Genomic DNA, 17,710 nt, shown 5'->3' on the forward strand with positions numbered 1-17,710 from the left:
GTAATGACATGTATTACACAAATAATATGTAATAAAGTAATATAACATTAATATGTAATGACATGTATTACACAATATGTAATAAAGTAAAAAAACATATTATATTAATATGTAATGGCATTTATTACACACTATTACACAAACATTATATAATAATGTGTAATATATGTAATAACAGTTACATGAATATGTAATTAATCCCAATAAAGTGCAGTGAAAAGTTATAAAAACTGACAGACAACAAACATTAATAATATTAATATTAAAGTATTTTACTGCAGAAGTTACAAAAGTCAGATTTATCATTTTTAATTACTTTTCATGTTTAAAGCAGAAAACATGAAATCTTTCTCCATCCTTATTATAACAAGACAACTAATAATTAAACTAGAAATGTTTTAAGGTAAGAAAACAAAATGTTATTAGTATTCGCTCATTGTGACTTATTTTTGTAAAAGGTTTAGTTTAGCGAAAATAAAAATAACTCAAAAATATTTTCAAAACCCGTTTTAATTTCAGTTTATATTGTATGTATGTATATATATATATATATATATATATATAAGTCTGGGCCCTCACTGACTCGACTTACACGTCTTGAAACTGTGACCAGCTTCCTGTTTCGGCCTAATAAGAATAAACGGCGTTATTGATCATCTGTGGCGTTTATTTCTGCAGAAGAACCAGAACCCGCTCAGATGAATCCCCTCCGGACGTCCGGCCCTCGCCCCCCCGGCGGCCGGACCCGGGGGAGCCTCCGCTCGAGGCCCGGCGGCGGGCCGATGGGGTCGTAGCGGGGCAGGAGGAGGCGGGGCAGACCCGGAGCCTGGTCGTAGTCCCCCCCGATGATGCCGGGCAGCAGGGGGTGCAGCGGGGGGTGCACGAAGGGGTTCCGCTGGAACGGAGGGAGGCCGCGGCGCCCGGTCACGTGGTGACGCCGCTCACGCCGAACCTGATGGAACTTCTTGTAGAGCTGGAGAACATTTAAACATGATTATGAATACATGCATCCATCCATCTTCATCCGTGAGGGCACCGGCAGGCCAGAAGGAGACCCCTGGGCCAACCTTGAGGACCTCTTTCGGGCCCGGCTGGCCCAGGGGTCTCCTGCAGCAGCTGAGGGTACCGGCAGGCCAGAAGGGCTGCAGCTGCCGTGGTCGTGATGCTAACACCCGGCATGGAGGAGGTCAGGGAGGCCATGGAGAAGGACCTTCGGTTCCTCATGGAGGTTCTAAGGTCCTCTGTAGGGCTCAGCCTTACAGACAGAGTAAGGAGATGAGGAACTGGACCTGCTGCCACTGAGACTCGACCCAGATATGAGATAATGGATGAAGAGAATATTTGTGATATTTATTGATCTCACCTCCTTCCAGTCGGTGTCTCTGGACCGGCTGAGATCTCGATCTGAACCCAAACACAGGAGATTATGATCATATTATTATCAGATTATGATCATATTATGATCAGATTATGATCATATTATGATCAGGTTATGATCATATTATTGCTCCGCCAGAGGACGGGTTAGGGTCCTCACCTGAGAAGTCTCGGCGGTACAGGTGTCTCCACAGAGACGAGTCGGCCGCGGACGCGCCCAGGTGTCTGCAGACGGACGCCAGTCGGAGCACCGAGCCCACGTCCAGCAGGCGCAGGACCCGCAGGACCAGCTCAGGGGGGAGAGCGGCGAGGCCGAACGCCACGGGCAGCGCCATGGCTGCAGAGCGGGCGGGGGTGATGTGACAGTGAGGTCACAGCATGTATGGTTATGTATGACGTAACCGGTGAGGTCGGGTGTTCGAGGCCGTACCGTCTCTGGCGGCGGCGATCAGCGGGTACGCCAGCTGGTCTTTGAAGACCCGGGACAGCTTGCTCAGGTCTCTGAAGGCTGCGGCCGCACTGTCTCCTGGACAGACAGCAGACGTTATGACATCATCGCTGCCGCTCACGCTGCGACTCTGTCGACCAATCAGAGAGCCGTACCTGGCCACATGTCCGTCACGTAGTCGGACGGGTTCAGACACAGTTTACGAACCGTGTCGACGGTTTCGTTCACCTTCAGAGTCGCTGCGGCGAGAAAGAAGCACGCGTTACTTTTATTATTGTTAATACTTAGAAAATACATAAAGTCAAGAAAAATAAAACGGCTCGTTAAAACTGTGTTTATACTACGCTGAGAACGTTATCATGTACCTTCAGCCAGTACTCATCTTCACTGAGCAGAGCCTGAACGCATCATCATGTAACTGAAGTGAACATCCTGTTGGTTCTCTGTTAGCGGTGCTGCTAACGTTACTAGCTCTCCTCCTGTTGGTTCTCTGTTAGCGGTGATGCTAACGTTACTAGCTCTCCTCGTGTTGGTTCTCTGTTAGCGGTGCTGCTAACGTTACTAGCTCTCCTCCTGTTGGTTCTCTGTTAGCGGTGCTGCTAACGTTACTAGCTCTCCTCGTCTTGGTTCTCCATTAGCGGTGCTGCTAACGTTACTAGCTCTCCTCGTGTTGGTTCTCCATTAGCGGTGCTGCTAACGTTACTAGCTCTCCTCGTGTTGGTTCTCTGTTAGCGGTGCTGCTAACGTTACTAGCTCTCCTCGTGTTGGTTCTCTGTTAGCGGTGCTGCTAACGTTACTAGCTCTCCTCGTGTTGGTTCTCTGTTAGCGGTGCTGCTAACGTTACTAGCTCTCCTCCTGTTGGTTCTCTGTTAGCGGTGCTGCTAACGTTACTAGCTCTCCTCCTGCTGGTCTAAACACTGATTTTACTGGATGACTGTATTTACCCTGTGACGGTTAACGCTACACTGAGGATCAACTCTCTGGTGTCGCTCCTTGAGGAACTCACCGTTGATGACGAGCACAGAGCCCATGCTCACACACACCACCATGGCCAGGCTGCCTCCACACAGCGGGTGAGAGTACTGCAGCTTGTAGACGCCAGACGGGGACCTCCAGCCTGCAGGCATGTCAGAGGCCTTCAGCTCCCCGCTCTGCACACACACACACACAGTTCATATAACTAACACACACACACACACACACACACACACACACACACACACACACACACACACACACACACACACACACACACACACACACACACACACACACACCTGTGGCAGGAAGCCGGTCTCCAGCATCAGCAGGTGCGTGGTCACCACCAGGGCGTCGGTGGGTCTGGAGGTCCGGGCCGAGTGGAGCAGCAGCTCCAGGGACAGCGGGGCCTGGCCGGCCTCCGCCTCGCCGCACAGCATGGGCTCCCAGCGGGGGGGCTCCCCGCGGGGGGGCTCCTCGGACGGAGAGGCGGCGGCTGCAGGTCTGCTGCTGCTGGGCTGCTGGTTAAACACACCAGTCCAACACTCAGAAACCAGTCTGACCAGTAGGGAGGCAGGTTGAAGTGGAGATCGAGTGGTTCCAATAGATCATTCTATAAAAGGCCCACAAGCTTCTGACATCCTGTTGATTCATGAGGTGAAAGCAACGCCTTGGACCTTTTAACACATGAAGCATAGACTTCTATACAACCAGAGGAGTCGCCCCCTAGTGGTCAGGAGAGAGAATGCAGCTTTAACACATGAAGCATAGACTTCTATACAACCAGAGGAGTCGGCCCCCTAGTGGTCAGGAGAGAGAATGCAGCTTTAACACATGAAGCATAGACTTCACTTTAAAGAACTGGTTGATTCCCTCACCTGGTTGGTTGTCATGACAGCAGTCCGCTTGGTCGGTTGGTTCTGCTGCCTCCGGGTCTCTGAGCTGCTGCTGGAGCTGGTGGAGGGCGTGGAGCTGGTGGAGGGCGTGGAGCTGGTGGAGGGCGTGGAGCTGGTGGAGGGCGTGGAGCTGTCGGCTGCAGACTCCGGCAGGACGACACAGATCAGATCCCCGGAGACGATGCCGCAGGACGACAGCGTCTGACCGGAGTCCGTCAGAAGCTCCGATGCGTTCAGAGACAAACTAAACTGTGTGTCTGCACTGAAACAGAAGACACAATAATGCATTACTCAAACTAGGAAACATTTTAAATAGTTGCTATACTTTATGCTTGAAATTAACAAGCTAATTTTACTTTGATAATAAAGAAAAAACCTATTTAATGAACTTATTTAACCACAATTAAAAAACCACAGTATAAACACATAAAGCAGGAGAAACTGGATATTCTGGGGACATGAAGAGCAACTCAAACATGTCTTCTCTTTCATGCATCCTGGTGTCTGACCTGAGGCCCTCAGAGGACAACAGCGTCTCCTTGACGTGATCCACCAGATCCTTCAGACTGGGATCCTCTCCCAGTAACTCCACCCTGCTGGTGCGCCGGTTGATCCGAACCCGCAGCTTCATCCTGCAGGAAGAGACGCAGTCATCCACAAACTCCTGCGTGACCTTGAACCGCGTTCACAAACTGAAGTATTCCAGCAGGACAGATCAGATCGTGTAATTTCTAGAATGTGGGTGAAAGTTAATAGTTTGGTGGAAAGAACATCTTTAAAAATGTTTGTATTTACACAGGAGCTGCTACTTAGATCTTGAATGTATGTAGAGAATCTCCTTTTCACATGTGGAAGTGATCCTGCTGGATTAGAGGCATTCATTTGCTCTTTTCTCCACATGAATCTCCATGTTTGTATTTAATGTTCTTCTCTGTTTGCGTCTCTGCAGCCTGAAGCTAGTGTTGTATCATTCAACTCAATTTAGATTAACAACTCATTTCATTTAGCGGAAACTAACTCCCACGTGAAGAAAAACACCGACACATTCACGCAAAAATGAATAAAACAACAAAGAAACTCGTCGTTTCAGAAGAAATGAAACGTTTCGTTTTCGCTTCCGGTCTGAAGGCGCTAACTCGCTGCGTCACGATGACGCTGCGAGTTGACGTCCGTTAGCCAGGTAGCTAGCTCACTTTAACTTTAACCGTTCTGTGGGGTAAAGCCGTCGCAGCGAAAACAAACACTTACATGACGAGTTAAAGCGTTTAAATCCAGCTCGTTTATCACATTTCTCTCACAAGTCGCGTCTGTAAACGGAAGAACGAGCAACGAGACATCAGCGGCGGCCAACTGATGACCGGGCAGCTTCCGGTTCTCGAAGGGAAATTCCTTTCAAAATACAATCCTTGTTGGAAATGTGTCATAAAGCAACAGTGTATAAATAATACATTTATGGCAAATGAACGTTGTTCAGAGAACCATGTGTAATTATGTGATGAACAATGAGACAATACATTCTACTGGTGTTAAATGTGACGACTTAAAAAATGAATTTAAGAGTTCATGCTTTTGTTTTGAAGGTCAGTCGCATAACGTCCGGCTCCACTTGATGAATTTGACAAGCGAAACTTCTTTGACTACAACTACGGCAAGCGATCAGCATATTTAGTAGCTTACACTCTTGCCCACGAACACAATGTCATATTTTAACACCAACTATTAAACAAGTCCATCACATTTATTATTAAAGGTTTCTTAAATCACAATATAGTTATATTTGGTTTATTTGTTTTTTTTTAATGCGTCACGCCCATTTAAAACCGCGTTCTTCTGTGAAAGCGCGTGTGGGCTTCCGTACTCACTTCCGTGACTCGCGGAAGAACCGGTGAACGCAGCATTGAAGCAGCAGCGCAGCTCCTGTGGTGGAACGATGGCCCGCAGCTACAACGACGAGCTGCAGTACCTGGAGAAGATCAGCGGCAACTGCTGGAGGATCAAAAAGGGCTTCGTGCCCAACATGCAGGTGAGGCGAGCAGCCAGCGAGCACGTGCTGGACACTTCAACGTTAACGCCGCAATCAGCCGAAAACCAAAGTGCACACCTGCTGGCGCAGCTGCAATGGCCAACTGAAGCTTAAATATCAGTTATTCTAATAGCAGTCAGCAGCGCGTCATGGATCTGTTTGAGTTATTAATAGATTCAAACTGTTTTGATGAGGATCCATCAATGTGATTATTGCACTTGAGACAAAACGTTAATGTTATCTTCACATATAAAACAATATGCATAAGTTATGCTGTGTGGTGAACTTACCTGCTCATATAACTTCAGATATTAATCAGCTCATTGAACTGCGAATAATATCACAACAATTATTAATGACACACAATAATCAGATTAATGAAGCACACTCCCACTGAGAGTTATTACTGCTCACATTGCATTAATGTATAAAACATGTCATTATTTTATCTCTGCATGTTTGCTTCTTGGCATATTGATCATAAAATGACTTGTTATCGTCATGATGTTGTTGTTGTCGTCATGATGTTGTTGTTGTTGTCATGATGTTGTTGTCGTCATGTTGTTGTTGTTGTTGTTGTCATGATGTTGTTGTTGTCGTCATGTTGTTGTTGTTGTCGTCATGTTGTTGTTGTTGTCGTCATGATGTTGTTGTTGTCGTCATGATGTTGTTGTCGTCATGTTGTTGTTGTTGTCGTCATGATGGTGTTGTTGTCGTCATGATGTTGTCGTCATGATGTTGTTGTTGTTGTCGTCATGATGTTGTCGTCGTCATGATGTTGTTGTTGTCGTCATGTTGTTGTTGTTGTCGTCATGTTGTTGTTGTCGTCATGTTGTTGTTGTCGTCATGATGTTGTTGTCGTCATGTTGTTGTTGTTGTCGTCATGATGGTGTTGTTGTCGTCATGATGTTGTCGTCATGATGTTGTTGTTGTTGTCGTCATGATGTTGTCGTCGTCATGATGTTGTTGTTGTCGTCATGTTGTTGTTGTCGTCATGTTGATGTATTTGTCGTCGTCATGTTGTTGTCGTCGTCATGTTGTTGTTGTCGTCATGTCGTCGTCATGTTGTTGTCATGTTGTTGTTGTCGTCATGTCGTCATGTTGTTGTTGTCGTCATGTCGTCGTCATGATGTTGTCGTCGTCATGTTGTCGTCGTCATGTTGTTGTATTTGTTGTCGTCATGTTGATGTATTTGTTGTCGTCGTCATGTTGTTGTTGTTGTCGTCGTCATGTTGTCGTTGTCGTCATGTCGTCGTCATGTTGTTGTTGTCGTCATGTCGTCGTCATGTTGTTGTTGTCGTCATGTCGTCGTCATGTTGTTGTTGTCGTCATGTTGTCGTCATAATGTTGTTGTTGTCGTCATGTTGATGTATTTGTTGTCGTCATGTTGATGTATTTGTTGTCGTCGTCTTGTTGTTGTTGTTGTCGTCATGTTGTTGTTGTTGTCGTCATGATGTTGTCGTCGTTATGTTGTTGTTGTCGTCATGTTGTTGCTGTCGTCATGTTGTTGTTGTCGTCATGTCGTCGTCATGTTGTTGTTGTTGTCATGTCGTCGTCATGTTGTTGTTGTTGTCGTCATGTTGTTGTTGTCGTCGTCATGTTGTTGTTGTCGTCATGTTGATGTAGTTGTTGTCGTCGTCATGTTGTTGTCGTCGTCATGTCGTCGTCATGATGTTGTTGTCGTCGTCATGATGTTGTTGTTGTATTTGTTGTCGTCATGTTGATGTATTTGTTGTCGTCGTCATGTTGTTGCCGTCGTCATGTTGTTGTTGTCGTCATGTCGTCGTCATGTTGTTGTTGTCGTCATGTTGTTGTCGTCGTCATGTTGTTGTTGTCGTCATGTCGTCGTCATGTTGTTGTTGTCGTCATGTTGTTGTTGTCGTCATGTTGTTGTTGTCGTCATGTTGTTGTTGTCGTCATGTTGTTGTCGTTGTCATGTTGTTGTTGTCGTCATGTTGTTGTTGTCGTCGTCATGTTGTCGTCGTCGTCATGTTGTTGTTGTCGTCGTCATGTTGTTGTTGTCGTCGTCATGTTGTTGTATTTGTTGTCGTCATGTTGATGTATTTGTTGTCGTCGTCATTTTGTCGTCGTCGTCATGTTGTTGTATTTGTTGTCGTCATGTTGATGTATTTGTTGTCGTCGTCATGTTGTTGTTGTCATCATATTGTTGTTGTTGTCATGTCGTCGTCATGTTGTTGTTGTCGTCACGTCGTCATGTTGTTGTCGTCATGTTGTCGTCATGTCGTCGTCATGTTGTTGTTGTCGTCATTTCGTTGTCGTCATGTTGTTGTTGTCGTCATGTTGTTGTTGTCGTTATGTCGTCGTCATGTTGTTGTTGTCGTCATGTTGTTGTCGTCGTCATGTTGTTGTCGTCGTCATGTTGTTGTCGTCGTCATGTCGTCATGTTGTTGTTGTCGTCATGTTGTTGTTGTCGTCATGTCGTCGTCATGATGTTGTTGTCGTCATGTTGTTGTCGTCATGTTGTTACTGCTCACATTGCATTAATGTATAAAACATGTCATTATTTTATCTCTGCATGTTTGCTTCTTGGCATATTGATCATAAAATGACTTGTTATCGTCATGATGTTGTTGTTGTCGTCATGATGTTGTTGTTGTCGTCATGATGTTGTTGTCGTCATGTTGTTGTTGTTGTCGTCATGTTGTTGTTGTTGTCGTCATGATGTTGTTGTTGTCGTCATGTTGTTGTTGTCGTCATGTTGTTGTTGTTGTCGTCATGATGTTGTTGTCGTCATGTTGTTGTTGTTGTCGTCATGATGTTGTTGTCGTCATGTTGTTGTTGTTGTCGTCATGATGGTGTTGTTGTCGTCATGATGTTGTTGTTGTTGTCGTCATGATGTTGTCGTCGTCATGATGTTGTTGTTGTCGTCATGTTGTTGTTGTCGTCATGTTGATGTATTTGTTGTCGTCGTCATGTTGTTGTCGTCGTCATGTTGTTGTTGTCGTCATGTCGTCGTCATGTTGTTGTCATGTTGTTGTTGTCGTCATGTTGTTGTTGTCGTCATGTCGTCGTCATGATGTTGTCGTCGTCATGTTGTCGTCGTCATGTTGTTGTATTTGTTGTCGTCATGTTGATGTATTTGTTGTCGTCGTCATGTTGTTGTTGTTGTCATGTTGTCGTCGTCATGTTGTCGTTGTCGTCATGTCGTCGTCATGTTGTTGTTGTCGTCATGTCGTCGTCATGTTGTTGTTGTCGTCATGTCGTCGTCATGTTGTTGTTGTCGTCATGTTGTCGTCATGATGTTGTTGTTGTCGTCATGTTGATGTATTTGTTGTCGTCATGTTGATGTATTTGTTGTCGTCGTCTTGTTGTTGTTGTCGTCATGTTGTTGTCGTCATGTTGTTGTTGTTGTCGTCATGATGTTGTCGTCGTTATGTTGTTGTTGTCGTCATGTTGTTGTTGTTGTTGTCGTCATGTTGTTGCCGTCTTCATGTTGTTGTATTTGTTGTCGTCATGTTGATGTATTTGTTGTTGTCGTTGTTGTTGTCGTTGTTGTCGTCATGTCGTCATGTTGTTGTTGTTGTCGTCATGTCGTCGTCATGTTGTTGTTGTCGTCATGTCGTCGCCATGTTGTTGTCGTCATGTTGTTGTTGTCGTCATGTCGTCGTCATGTTGTTGTTGTCGTCGTCATGTTGTTGTTGTCGTCATGTTGTTGTTGTCGTCATGTCGTCGTGTTGTTGTTGTCGTCATGTCGTCGTCATGTTGTTGTTGTCGTCATGTCGTCATGTTGTTGTTTTCATTTCGTCGTCATGTTGTTGCTGTCGTCGTCATGTTGATGTTGTTGTCGTCATGTTGTTGTTGTTGTCGTCATGTTGATGTATTTGTTGTCGTCGTCATGTTGTTGTCGTCATGTTGTCGTCATGTTGTTGTTGTCGTCATGTCGTCGTCATGTTGTTGTTGTCGTTGTCATGTTGTTGTTGTTGTTGTCGTCGTCATGTTGTTGTCGTCGTCATGTTGTTGTCGTCGTCATGTTGTTGTCGTCGTCATGTTGTTGTTGTCGTCATGTCGTCGTCGTCGTCATGTTGTCGTCGTCATGTTGTTGTATTTGTTGTCGTCATGTTGATGTATTTGTTGTCGTCGTCATGTTGTTGTTGTTGTCGTCATGTTGTCGTCGTCATGTTGTCGTTGTCGTCATGTCGTCGTCATGTTGTTGTTGTCGTCATGTCGTCGTCATGTTGTTGTTGTCGTCATGTCGTCGTCATGTTGTTGTTGTCGTCATGTTGTCGTCATGATGTTGTTGTTGTCGTCATGTTGATGTATTTGTTGTCGTCATGTTGATGTATTTGTTGTCGTCGTCTTGTTGTTGTTGTCGTCATGTTGTTGTCGTCATGTTGTTGTTGTTGTCGTCATGATGTTGTCGTCGTTATGTTGTTGTTGTCGTCATGTTGTTGTTGTTGTTGTCGTCATGTTGTTGCCGTCTTCATGTTGTTGTATTTGTTGTCGTCATGTTGATGTATTTGTTGTTGTCGTTGTTGTTGTCGTTGTTGTCGTCATGTCGTCATGTTGTTGTTGTTGTCGTCATGTCGTCGTCATGTTGTTGTTGTCGTCATGTCGTCGCCATGTTGTTGTCGTCATGTTGTTGTTGTCGTCATGTCGTCGTCATGTTGTTGTTGTCGTCGTCATGTTGTTGTTGTCGTCATGTTGTTGTTGTCGTCATGTCGTCGTGTTGTTGTTGTCGTCATGTCGTCGTCATGTCGTCATGTTTTCATTTCGTCGTCATGTTGTTGCTGTCGTCGTCATGTTGATGTTGTTGTCGTCATGTTGTTGTTGTTGTCGTCATGTTGATGTATTTGTTGTCGTCGTCATGTTGTTGTCGTCATGTTGTCGTCATGTTGTTGTTGTCGTCATGTCGTCGTCATGTTGTTGTTGTCGTTGTCATGTTGTTGTTGTTGTTGTCGTCGTCATGTTGTTGTCGTCGTCATGTTGTTGTTGTCGTCATGTTGTTGTTGTCGTCATGTCGTCGTCATGTTGTTGTTGTCGTCGTCATGTTGTTGTTGTTGTTGTCATGATGTTGTCGTCGTCATGTTGTTGTTGTCGTCATGTCGTCGTCATGTTGTTGTTGTCGTCGTCATGTTGTTGTCGTCATGTTGTCGTCATGTTGTTGTTGTCGTCATGTCGTCGTCATGTTGTTGTTGTCATGTTGTTGTTGTTGTTGTCGTCGTCATGTTGTTGTTGTCGTCGTCATGTTGTTGTTGTTGTTGTCATGATGTTGTTGTCGTCGTCGTCATGATGTTGTTGTTCCTCCAGGTTGAAGGAAACTTCTACGTGAACGAGAACCTGGAGAAGCTGATATTCGAGGAGCTCCGTAACGCCTGTAGAGGAGGAGGTCAGCTGCTCATTTATTCATTATTATTATTATTAGTAGTATTATTATAATTATCATCATTATTATTAGTAGTAGTATTATAATAATAACTACAAATTGCATTGCCTGCTGAAAATGCGTTGGAATGCTAAAAGCTGAAGCTTAAAGCTTAAATATTTGAAAAGATAGCTGAATTTAGCTGAATATAAATATGAAATCATAGAATAATAGCTGAAGGTTTTGTCAACATTTGAATGTTTAAAAGGTGTCTGTTGCTGAACGTATGCAGAACCTGTACCTGTACGCTTTTGAAGTTGAAGAGGATTTGAAGATTTCCTCCATTGGATCCCATTCATTTTACTTTTCATTAAAAGCATAATAATTCAAAATTGGAAAAGTCCGACATATGAAAAGTTCATTGCCATTGTGTGTGAGAGAGAGAGAGAGAGAGAGAGACTTCAGCTATGATTTCATATTTTTTATATTCAGCTATCTTTTTAAATATTTCATTTTTTTTCGCATTCCAATTTTTTTTTTCTAGTTAGTTGTAGTATTACTATAATATTATTAGTATTAGTAGTATTACTATAATATTATTATCTAGGGCTGCAACAACGAATCGATAAAATCGATTATCAAAAGTGTTGGCAACGAATTTCATTATCGATTCGTTGTGTCGCGCGATTATTACGCCGGCAATAAGTCGCGGAGAAGAAAAAAAAGAGCGGAGCAGAGCAACTGGCCGGCCAGCGTTTCTGAGATTGGAGTGAGACACGAGAAAAGCTGAGGTCGTGATCTTCTCAAAAATAGAAGATCTTTGACAAGTCGAGTCTTGGCCAATCAGCGTCTTCATGTTCCTCAAACTTGTTTTTAATGGAAGCTAGTCAGCTTGCTATCGTGTTAGCTAACGTGTTTGGGTTGTGTATTGTCGTTAAAGTTACGTTATGTTCCGTTACAGTTCAGTCTTGCTTGTAAAAAACCGTAACGTGGTGAAACATGGCGTCACCCCCCGGTCTGGTTCAGTTCACCAGTCACTCGTTAACGTTAAACCGGCTCACCGGAGGATCTGGCTAAAGGTTTTTTTTTATTTTTTTTTACTCAAAGTAGAATGAAGCAAATCACGTCGTTGGGCTTAGCCAACAACGTGACGTCGTGGTCATAAGAGACCCAGAATGAAAGCGTTTAAGGAAGAGGACGCTCTATATGGAGCAGTACAGCTTCCCTCTGTCCAGTATTTCATACATATTGATAAAGCAGGGTATGTAAATGCAGCCTCTGGAGGGATCAATTACAGTAAAAAGGGCTCACATTTGGCAGATGTAAAGCATACATGTGTATGTTTTTAGTGTTAGTCCATTTTGTTGTTTTAATTAACAGCTCAGGGATGTTCAAGGAGCAAACTGTTTGTGCTTTCTGAAGATGTTTTGCACCGTCACTTCTGTTTTTGAATAAAGGGTTGGAAATTAACGCTTTTTTGATAAAAACATTTTCTTATCCGATTCATCGATTAATCTAAAAAATAATCAACTGATTAATCGATTATTAAAATAATCGTTAGTTGCAGCCCTATTATTATCATTCATTAGCTGGTTGTGTCCTTCAGGTTTCGGTGGATTCCTTCCCGCCCTGAAACAGATCGGGAATGTGGCGGCGCTGCCGGGGATCGTACACGTGAGTCACGTGACCGCATGCTGTTGATCATGATTGGTGGAGAGACGCTGGCCTGACTCCTCCCCCTGCCCTGACTCCTCCCCCTACCCTGACTCCTCCCCCAGCGCTCCATCGGACTCCCTGACGTGCACTCCGGTTATGGGTTCGCCATCGGAAACATGGCGGCCTTCGACATGAGCGACCCCAACGCCGTGGTGTCTCCAGGTACCGTCTGACCACACGGGTTATTATTATCATGCACTCACATTATTATTATTATTATTATTATTATTATTATTATGTTATTGAAATAAAGGAAAGTTTAGCTCTATGAAGCTTTATGAAGCATTAACATGAAGCATTAACATGAAGCTTTATGAAGCTCTATGAAGCATTAACATGAAGCTCTATGAAGCATTAACATGAAGCTCTATGAAGCATTAACATGAAGCTTTATGAAGCATTAACATGAAGCTTTATGAAGCTCTATGAAGCATTAACATGAAGCTCTATGAAGCATTAACATGAAGCTCTATGAAGCATTAACATGAAGCTCTATGAAGCATTAACATGAAGCTTTATGAAGCATTAACATGACGCTCTATGAAGCATTAACATGAAGCTTTATGAAGCATTAACATGAAGCTTTATGAAGCATTAACATGAAGCTTTATGAAGCATTAACATGACGCTCTATGAAGCTTTATGAAGCATTAACATGAAGCTTTATGAAGCATTAACATGAAGCTTTATGAAGCATTAACATGAAGCTTTATGAAGCTCTATGAAGCATTAACATGAAGCTTTATGAAGCTCTATGAAGCATTAACATGAAGCGCTATGAGCGCTATGAATCTTTATGAAGCATTAACATGAGGGGGTGTGGTTCCTGAAGGGGGCGTCGGCTTCGACATTAACTGCGGCGTGCGGCTGCTGAGGACCAACCTGGACGAGGGCGACGTGCAGCCGGTGAAGGAGCAGCTGGCCCAGGCGCTGTTCGACCACATCCCAGTGGGCGTCGGCTCCAAGGGGGTCATCCCCATGGGGGCCAAGTGAGGAGGCCCGGCCTTTGTCTACCTGTCTCACCTGTTTACTGTCTACCTGTTTCACCTGTTTACTATCTACCACGTCTCACCTGTCTACCCGTCTCACCCGTCTACCTGCCCCCCGTCTCCCGTCTCCTCAGGGACCTGGAGGAGGCCCTGGAGATGGGGGTGGACTGGTCCCTGAGAGAGGGGTACGCCTGGGCCGAGGACAAGGAGCACTGTGAGGAGTACGGCAGGATGCTGCAGGCCGACCCCAACAAGGTCTCCTCCAAGGCCAAGAAGAGAGGCCTGCCGCAGGTATCCCAGCAGCCCCGGCGGCCCCGTCTCCATGCTCACCTGTGACTGACTCTCCTGTGACTGACTCTCCTGTGACTGACTCCCCTGTGACTGACTCTCCTGTGACTCACCTGTTGCGTTGCAGCTGGGGACTCTGGGAGCAGGGAACCACTACGCTGAGATCCAGGTGGTGGACGAGATCTACAACGACTACGCCGCCAAGAAGATGGGCATCGACCACAAAGGTCAGGTGTGTGTGATGATCCACAGCGGCAGCAGAGGGCTCGGACACCAGGTGGCCACAGGTAGAAAACAAGAATGATATGTAAATGAATAAGAATATTAGTTTGAACTGCAGTATTGACCAGATAAGTCAGGTAAATGAAACGGGCGGCGTGATGAATGATGACTGTTGGCAGACGCTCTGGTCGCCATGGAGAAGGCGATGAAGAGGGACCGCATCACGGTGAACGACCGCCAGCTGGCCTGCGCTCGCATCTCGTCTCCGGAGGGACAAGACTACCTGAAGGGGATGGCTGCTGCCGGGAACTACGCCTGGGTCAACCGCTCGTCCATGACCTTCCTCACCAGACAGGTGAGCAAACATATAAAACGTATAGCAGTGGCGGGCCTTGCATTTTCTACCTGGGCCTTCTGTGCGTCTGATATCGTTTTACATAAATCGTCATTAATGAACAATGTATGTAGTTCACATGAACAAGAACCATCTCATTTAGTTATAACAAAACAATCCAACAAACTGCGGCACTAAACCACCGCACACTCAAGAGAACGAGCCACAATCAGACGGAACGATGTTAACGATATAATAAAATATTATAATACATGTAGTGTATTTGTGAAAAACAACTAAATTATAAAATAGCTATAACTTAGTGGTTCTGTTAAGCCAGCAGAGAAGGCTTACAGGCCCTGACGCCCACCACTGAATAATATAATATATATTATTATTTTCAGGCCTTTTCCAAAGTGTTCGTCACGACGCCCGACGACCTCGACATGCACGTCATCTACGACGTTTCTCACAACATCGCCAAAGTGGAGGAGCACATGGTGGACGGGAAGCAGAAGACGCTGCTGCTCCACCGCAAAGGCTCCACCCGGGCGTTCCCTCCACACCACCCGCTCATCCCCGTGGACTACCAGGTGAGCCGGCGGCGGCGGAGAGGCCTCCGCGCTGCAAGCGGGATCGTTTGACGACGCGCCGCTTTGTCGTTTCAGCTCACCGGCCAACCGGTGCTGATCGGAGGAACGATGGGAACCTGCAGCTACGTGCTCACCGGCACCGAGAAGGGCATGACGGAGACGTTCGGCACCACCTGCCACGGAGCGGTGGGTTGAAAACACAACGTCCTGCTTATAACACACAACGTCCTGCTTATAACACATCATGTTTATAACACGTTTATAACACACAACGTCCTGCGTATAACACATCATGTTTATAACACGTTTATAACACACAACGTCCTGCGTATAACACATCATGTTTATAACACGTTTATAACACACAACGTCCTGCGTATAACACATCATGTTTATAACACGTTTATAACACACAACGTCCTGCGTATAACACATCATGTTTATAACACGTTTATAACACACAACGTCCTGCGTATAACACATCATGTTTATAACACGTTTATAACACACAACGTCCTGCGTATAACACATCATGTTTATAACACGTTTATAACACACAACGTCCTGCGTATAACACGTCCTGCGTATAACACGTTTATAACACACAACGTCCTGCGTATAACACACGTCCTGCGTATAACACACGTCCTGCGTATAACACACAACGTCCTACTTATAACACATCATGTTTATAACACGTTTATAACACACAACGTCCTGCTTATAACACACAACGTCCTACTTATAACACATCATGTTTATAACACGTTTATAACACACAACGTCCTGCGTATAACACATCATGTTTATAACACGTTTATAACACACAACGTCCTGCGTATAACACATCATGTTTATAACACGTTTATAACACACAACGTCCTGCGTATAACACGTCCTGCGTATAACACGTTTATAACACACAACGTCCTGCGTATAACACACGTCCTGCGTATAACACACGTCCTGCGTATAACACACAACGTCCTACTTATAACACATCATGTTTATAACACGTTTATAACACACAACGTCCTGCTTATAACACACAACGTCCTACTTATAACACATCATGTTTATAACACGTTTATAACACACGTCCTGCGTATAACACACGTCCTGTTGTGTAACACGTTTATAACACACAACGTCCTGCTTATAACACATCATGTTTATAACACGTTTATAACACACAATGTTTATAACACACACGTCCTGCGTATAACACACAACGTCCTGCTTATAACACATCATGTTTATAACACATCATGTTTATAACACGTTTATAACACACAACGTCCTGCTTATAACACATCATGTTTATAACACGTTTATAACACACAACGTCCTGCTTATAACACATCATGTTTATAACACAACACGTTTATAACACAGTGTTTATAACACATCATGTTTATAACGGGCTTTAACTAGATTCTCAGACTCCATTCACAAAAATAGTTAATTGTTACTTTTTTTACTTAATTTCTAGACTTCCTTCCTTTCAATTTTATATATATATATAAATAAATAAAAAATGATTCCTGACTTATTGACCTCTCAGGGTCGCGCTCTGTCCCGAGCGAAGTCCCGCAGGAACCTGGACTTCCAGGACGTCCTGGACCGGCTGGCGGACCAGGGCATCGCCATCCGGGTGGCGTCCCCCAAGCTGGTGATGGAGGAGGTGAGGAGCGCCGCCTTAATGTGTACATCTGTCTGGTTCTGGAACGGCCCGCCTTCGTTCAGTCACGTGACTCTTCTCGGGTCCACAGGCGCCGGAGTCGTACAAGAACGTGACGGACGTGGTCAACACGTGTCACGACGCCGGCATCAGCAGGAAGGCCATCAAGCTGCGGCCCATCGCCGTCATCAAGGGCTGAGCGGCTGTGTTCGTGCTCCAGAGAATGGATTCATGCTCAATAAAGATCACGTTTCTTCATAATCTTGCTTTTTAAATAACCTTCTTAACGGGGCGCTGCTCTTCGTCATCCTCTTCATCGATCTGCCAGACGCCGCAAGGAAACGGCACAATCAGGTCACGGTTTCATGTTCATGACACTATTCCACAGTAAATATGAGCAGAAACCATAAGTATGACTCGAGTGACTTGGGAGAGAACGCTGAATTTTTTTAAAATATGACTTCATATCTACAGCATGAAGCTACACAGGATTACCATACCGGTGTGGAATCCACCAATCTGCTGAGAAACCTTCACCAAGATAACACAACAATAAAATGTACTTATGGCTGAAATATGATTCATCCGCCTCATTAGGAGTGAAGCGAGGACCGTTCAGGGACCTGGAAAGGAGTGGGAATTTTTAGTGTTAGCCGAGTTGACGCGATCGTTAGAAAATCCTGAACTAAAATAATAATAAATACTTAACTTCACACATATAGAGCTGTTATATATGAAATGCATTCATTAATATAGTTACGATATGAAAACACTACTTGGTTCTTTTCTTCCTTTTCTGTGTATTATCATAAACTAATAAACCGCTAACGCACACATGAACG

General features: G+C 44.6%; 2 protein-coding genes across 4 annotated transcripts; one reads left to right on the top strand and one right to left on the bottom strand.

Moving 5' to 3' along the window:
* Positions 1 to 362: 362 nt before the first annotated feature.
* Positions 363 to 4,694, bottom strand: fbxo7 (F-box protein 7). 3 transcript variants are annotated; one of them, XM_079236428.1, is made up of 10 exons: positions 4,509 to 4,694; positions 4,209 to 4,331; positions 3,682 to 3,961; positions 3,103 to 3,321; positions 2,832 to 2,976; positions 1,981 to 2,064; positions 1,808 to 1,903; positions 1,538 to 1,714; positions 1,364 to 1,404; positions 363 to 973 (listed from the first exon to the last, which is right to left on the bottom strand). In XM_079236428.1, exons 2-10 carry the CDS (start codon positions 4,328 to 4,330, stop codon positions 695 to 697), a joined length of 1,443 nt encoding a protein of 480 aa, XP_079092554.1. In that variant the 5' UTR covers position 4,331; positions 4,509 to 4,694; the 3' UTR covers positions 363 to 694. The 3 variants fall into 3 exon arrangements, with proteins under 3 accessions (XP_079092554.1, XP_079092553.1, XP_079092555.1); XM_079236427.1 differs by having other exon boundaries at positions 3,103 to 3,324; XM_079236429.1 differs by lacking the exon at positions 363 to 973 and adding an exon at positions 1,154 to 1,255 and having other exon boundaries at positions 3,103 to 3,324.
* A 901-nt stretch (positions 4,695 to 5,595) lies between these two features.
* On the top strand, positions 5,596 to 17,702 carry rtcb (RNA 2',3'-cyclic phosphate and 5'-OH ligase). Its single transcript, XM_079236443.1, has 12 exons — positions 5,596 to 5,722; positions 10,991 to 11,069; positions 12,652 to 12,719; positions 12,824 to 12,923; positions 13,594 to 13,750; positions 13,885 to 14,041; positions 14,166 to 14,325; positions 14,440 to 14,615; positions 14,999 to 15,187; positions 15,263 to 15,373; positions 16,752 to 16,871; positions 16,960 to 17,702. Exons 1-12 carry the CDS (start codon positions 5,630 to 5,632, stop codon positions 17,065 to 17,067), a joined length of 1,518 nt encoding a protein of 505 aa, XP_079092569.1. The 5' UTR covers positions 5,596 to 5,629; the 3' UTR covers positions 17,068 to 17,702.
* Positions 17,703 to 17,710: the final 8 nt, after the last annotated feature.

The sequence above is a fragment of the Taurulus bubalis genome (assembly GCF_910589615.1).
Source record: "Taurulus bubalis genome assembly, chromosome: 20".
Classification (NCBI taxonomy): Eukaryota; Metazoa; Chordata; class Actinopteri; order Perciformes; family Cottidae; genus Taurulus; species Taurulus bubalis.

Bases quoted from the DNA above. Each gene is read 5' to 3' on its own strand.
- rtcb (XM_079236443.1), top strand. From the start codon at position 5,630: ATGGCCCGCAGCTACAACGACGAGCTGCAGTACCTGGAGAAGATCAGC. The intron at 14,326-14,439 runs GTAGAAAACAAG...GACTGTTGGCAG, and splicing joins CGGACACCAGGTGGCCACAG to ACGCTCTGGTCGCCATGGAG. The intron at 14,616-14,998 runs GTGAGCAAACAT...TATTATTTTCAG, and splicing joins TGACCTTCCTCACCAGACAG to GCCTTTTCCAAAGTGTTCGT.
- fbxo7 (XM_079236427.1), bottom strand. From the start codon at position 4,330: ATGAAGCTGCGGGTTCGGATCAACCGGCGCACCAGCAGGGTGGAGTTA. The intron at 3,325-3,681 runs GTGAGGGAATCA...GTGTTTAACCAG, and splicing joins CTGTCATGACAACCAACCAG to CAGCCCAGCAGCAGCAGACC. The intron at 2,977-3,102 runs GTGTGTGTGTGT...GTGTGTGTGCAG, and splicing joins AGACCGGCTTCCTGCCACAG to AGCGGGGAGCTGAAGGCCTC.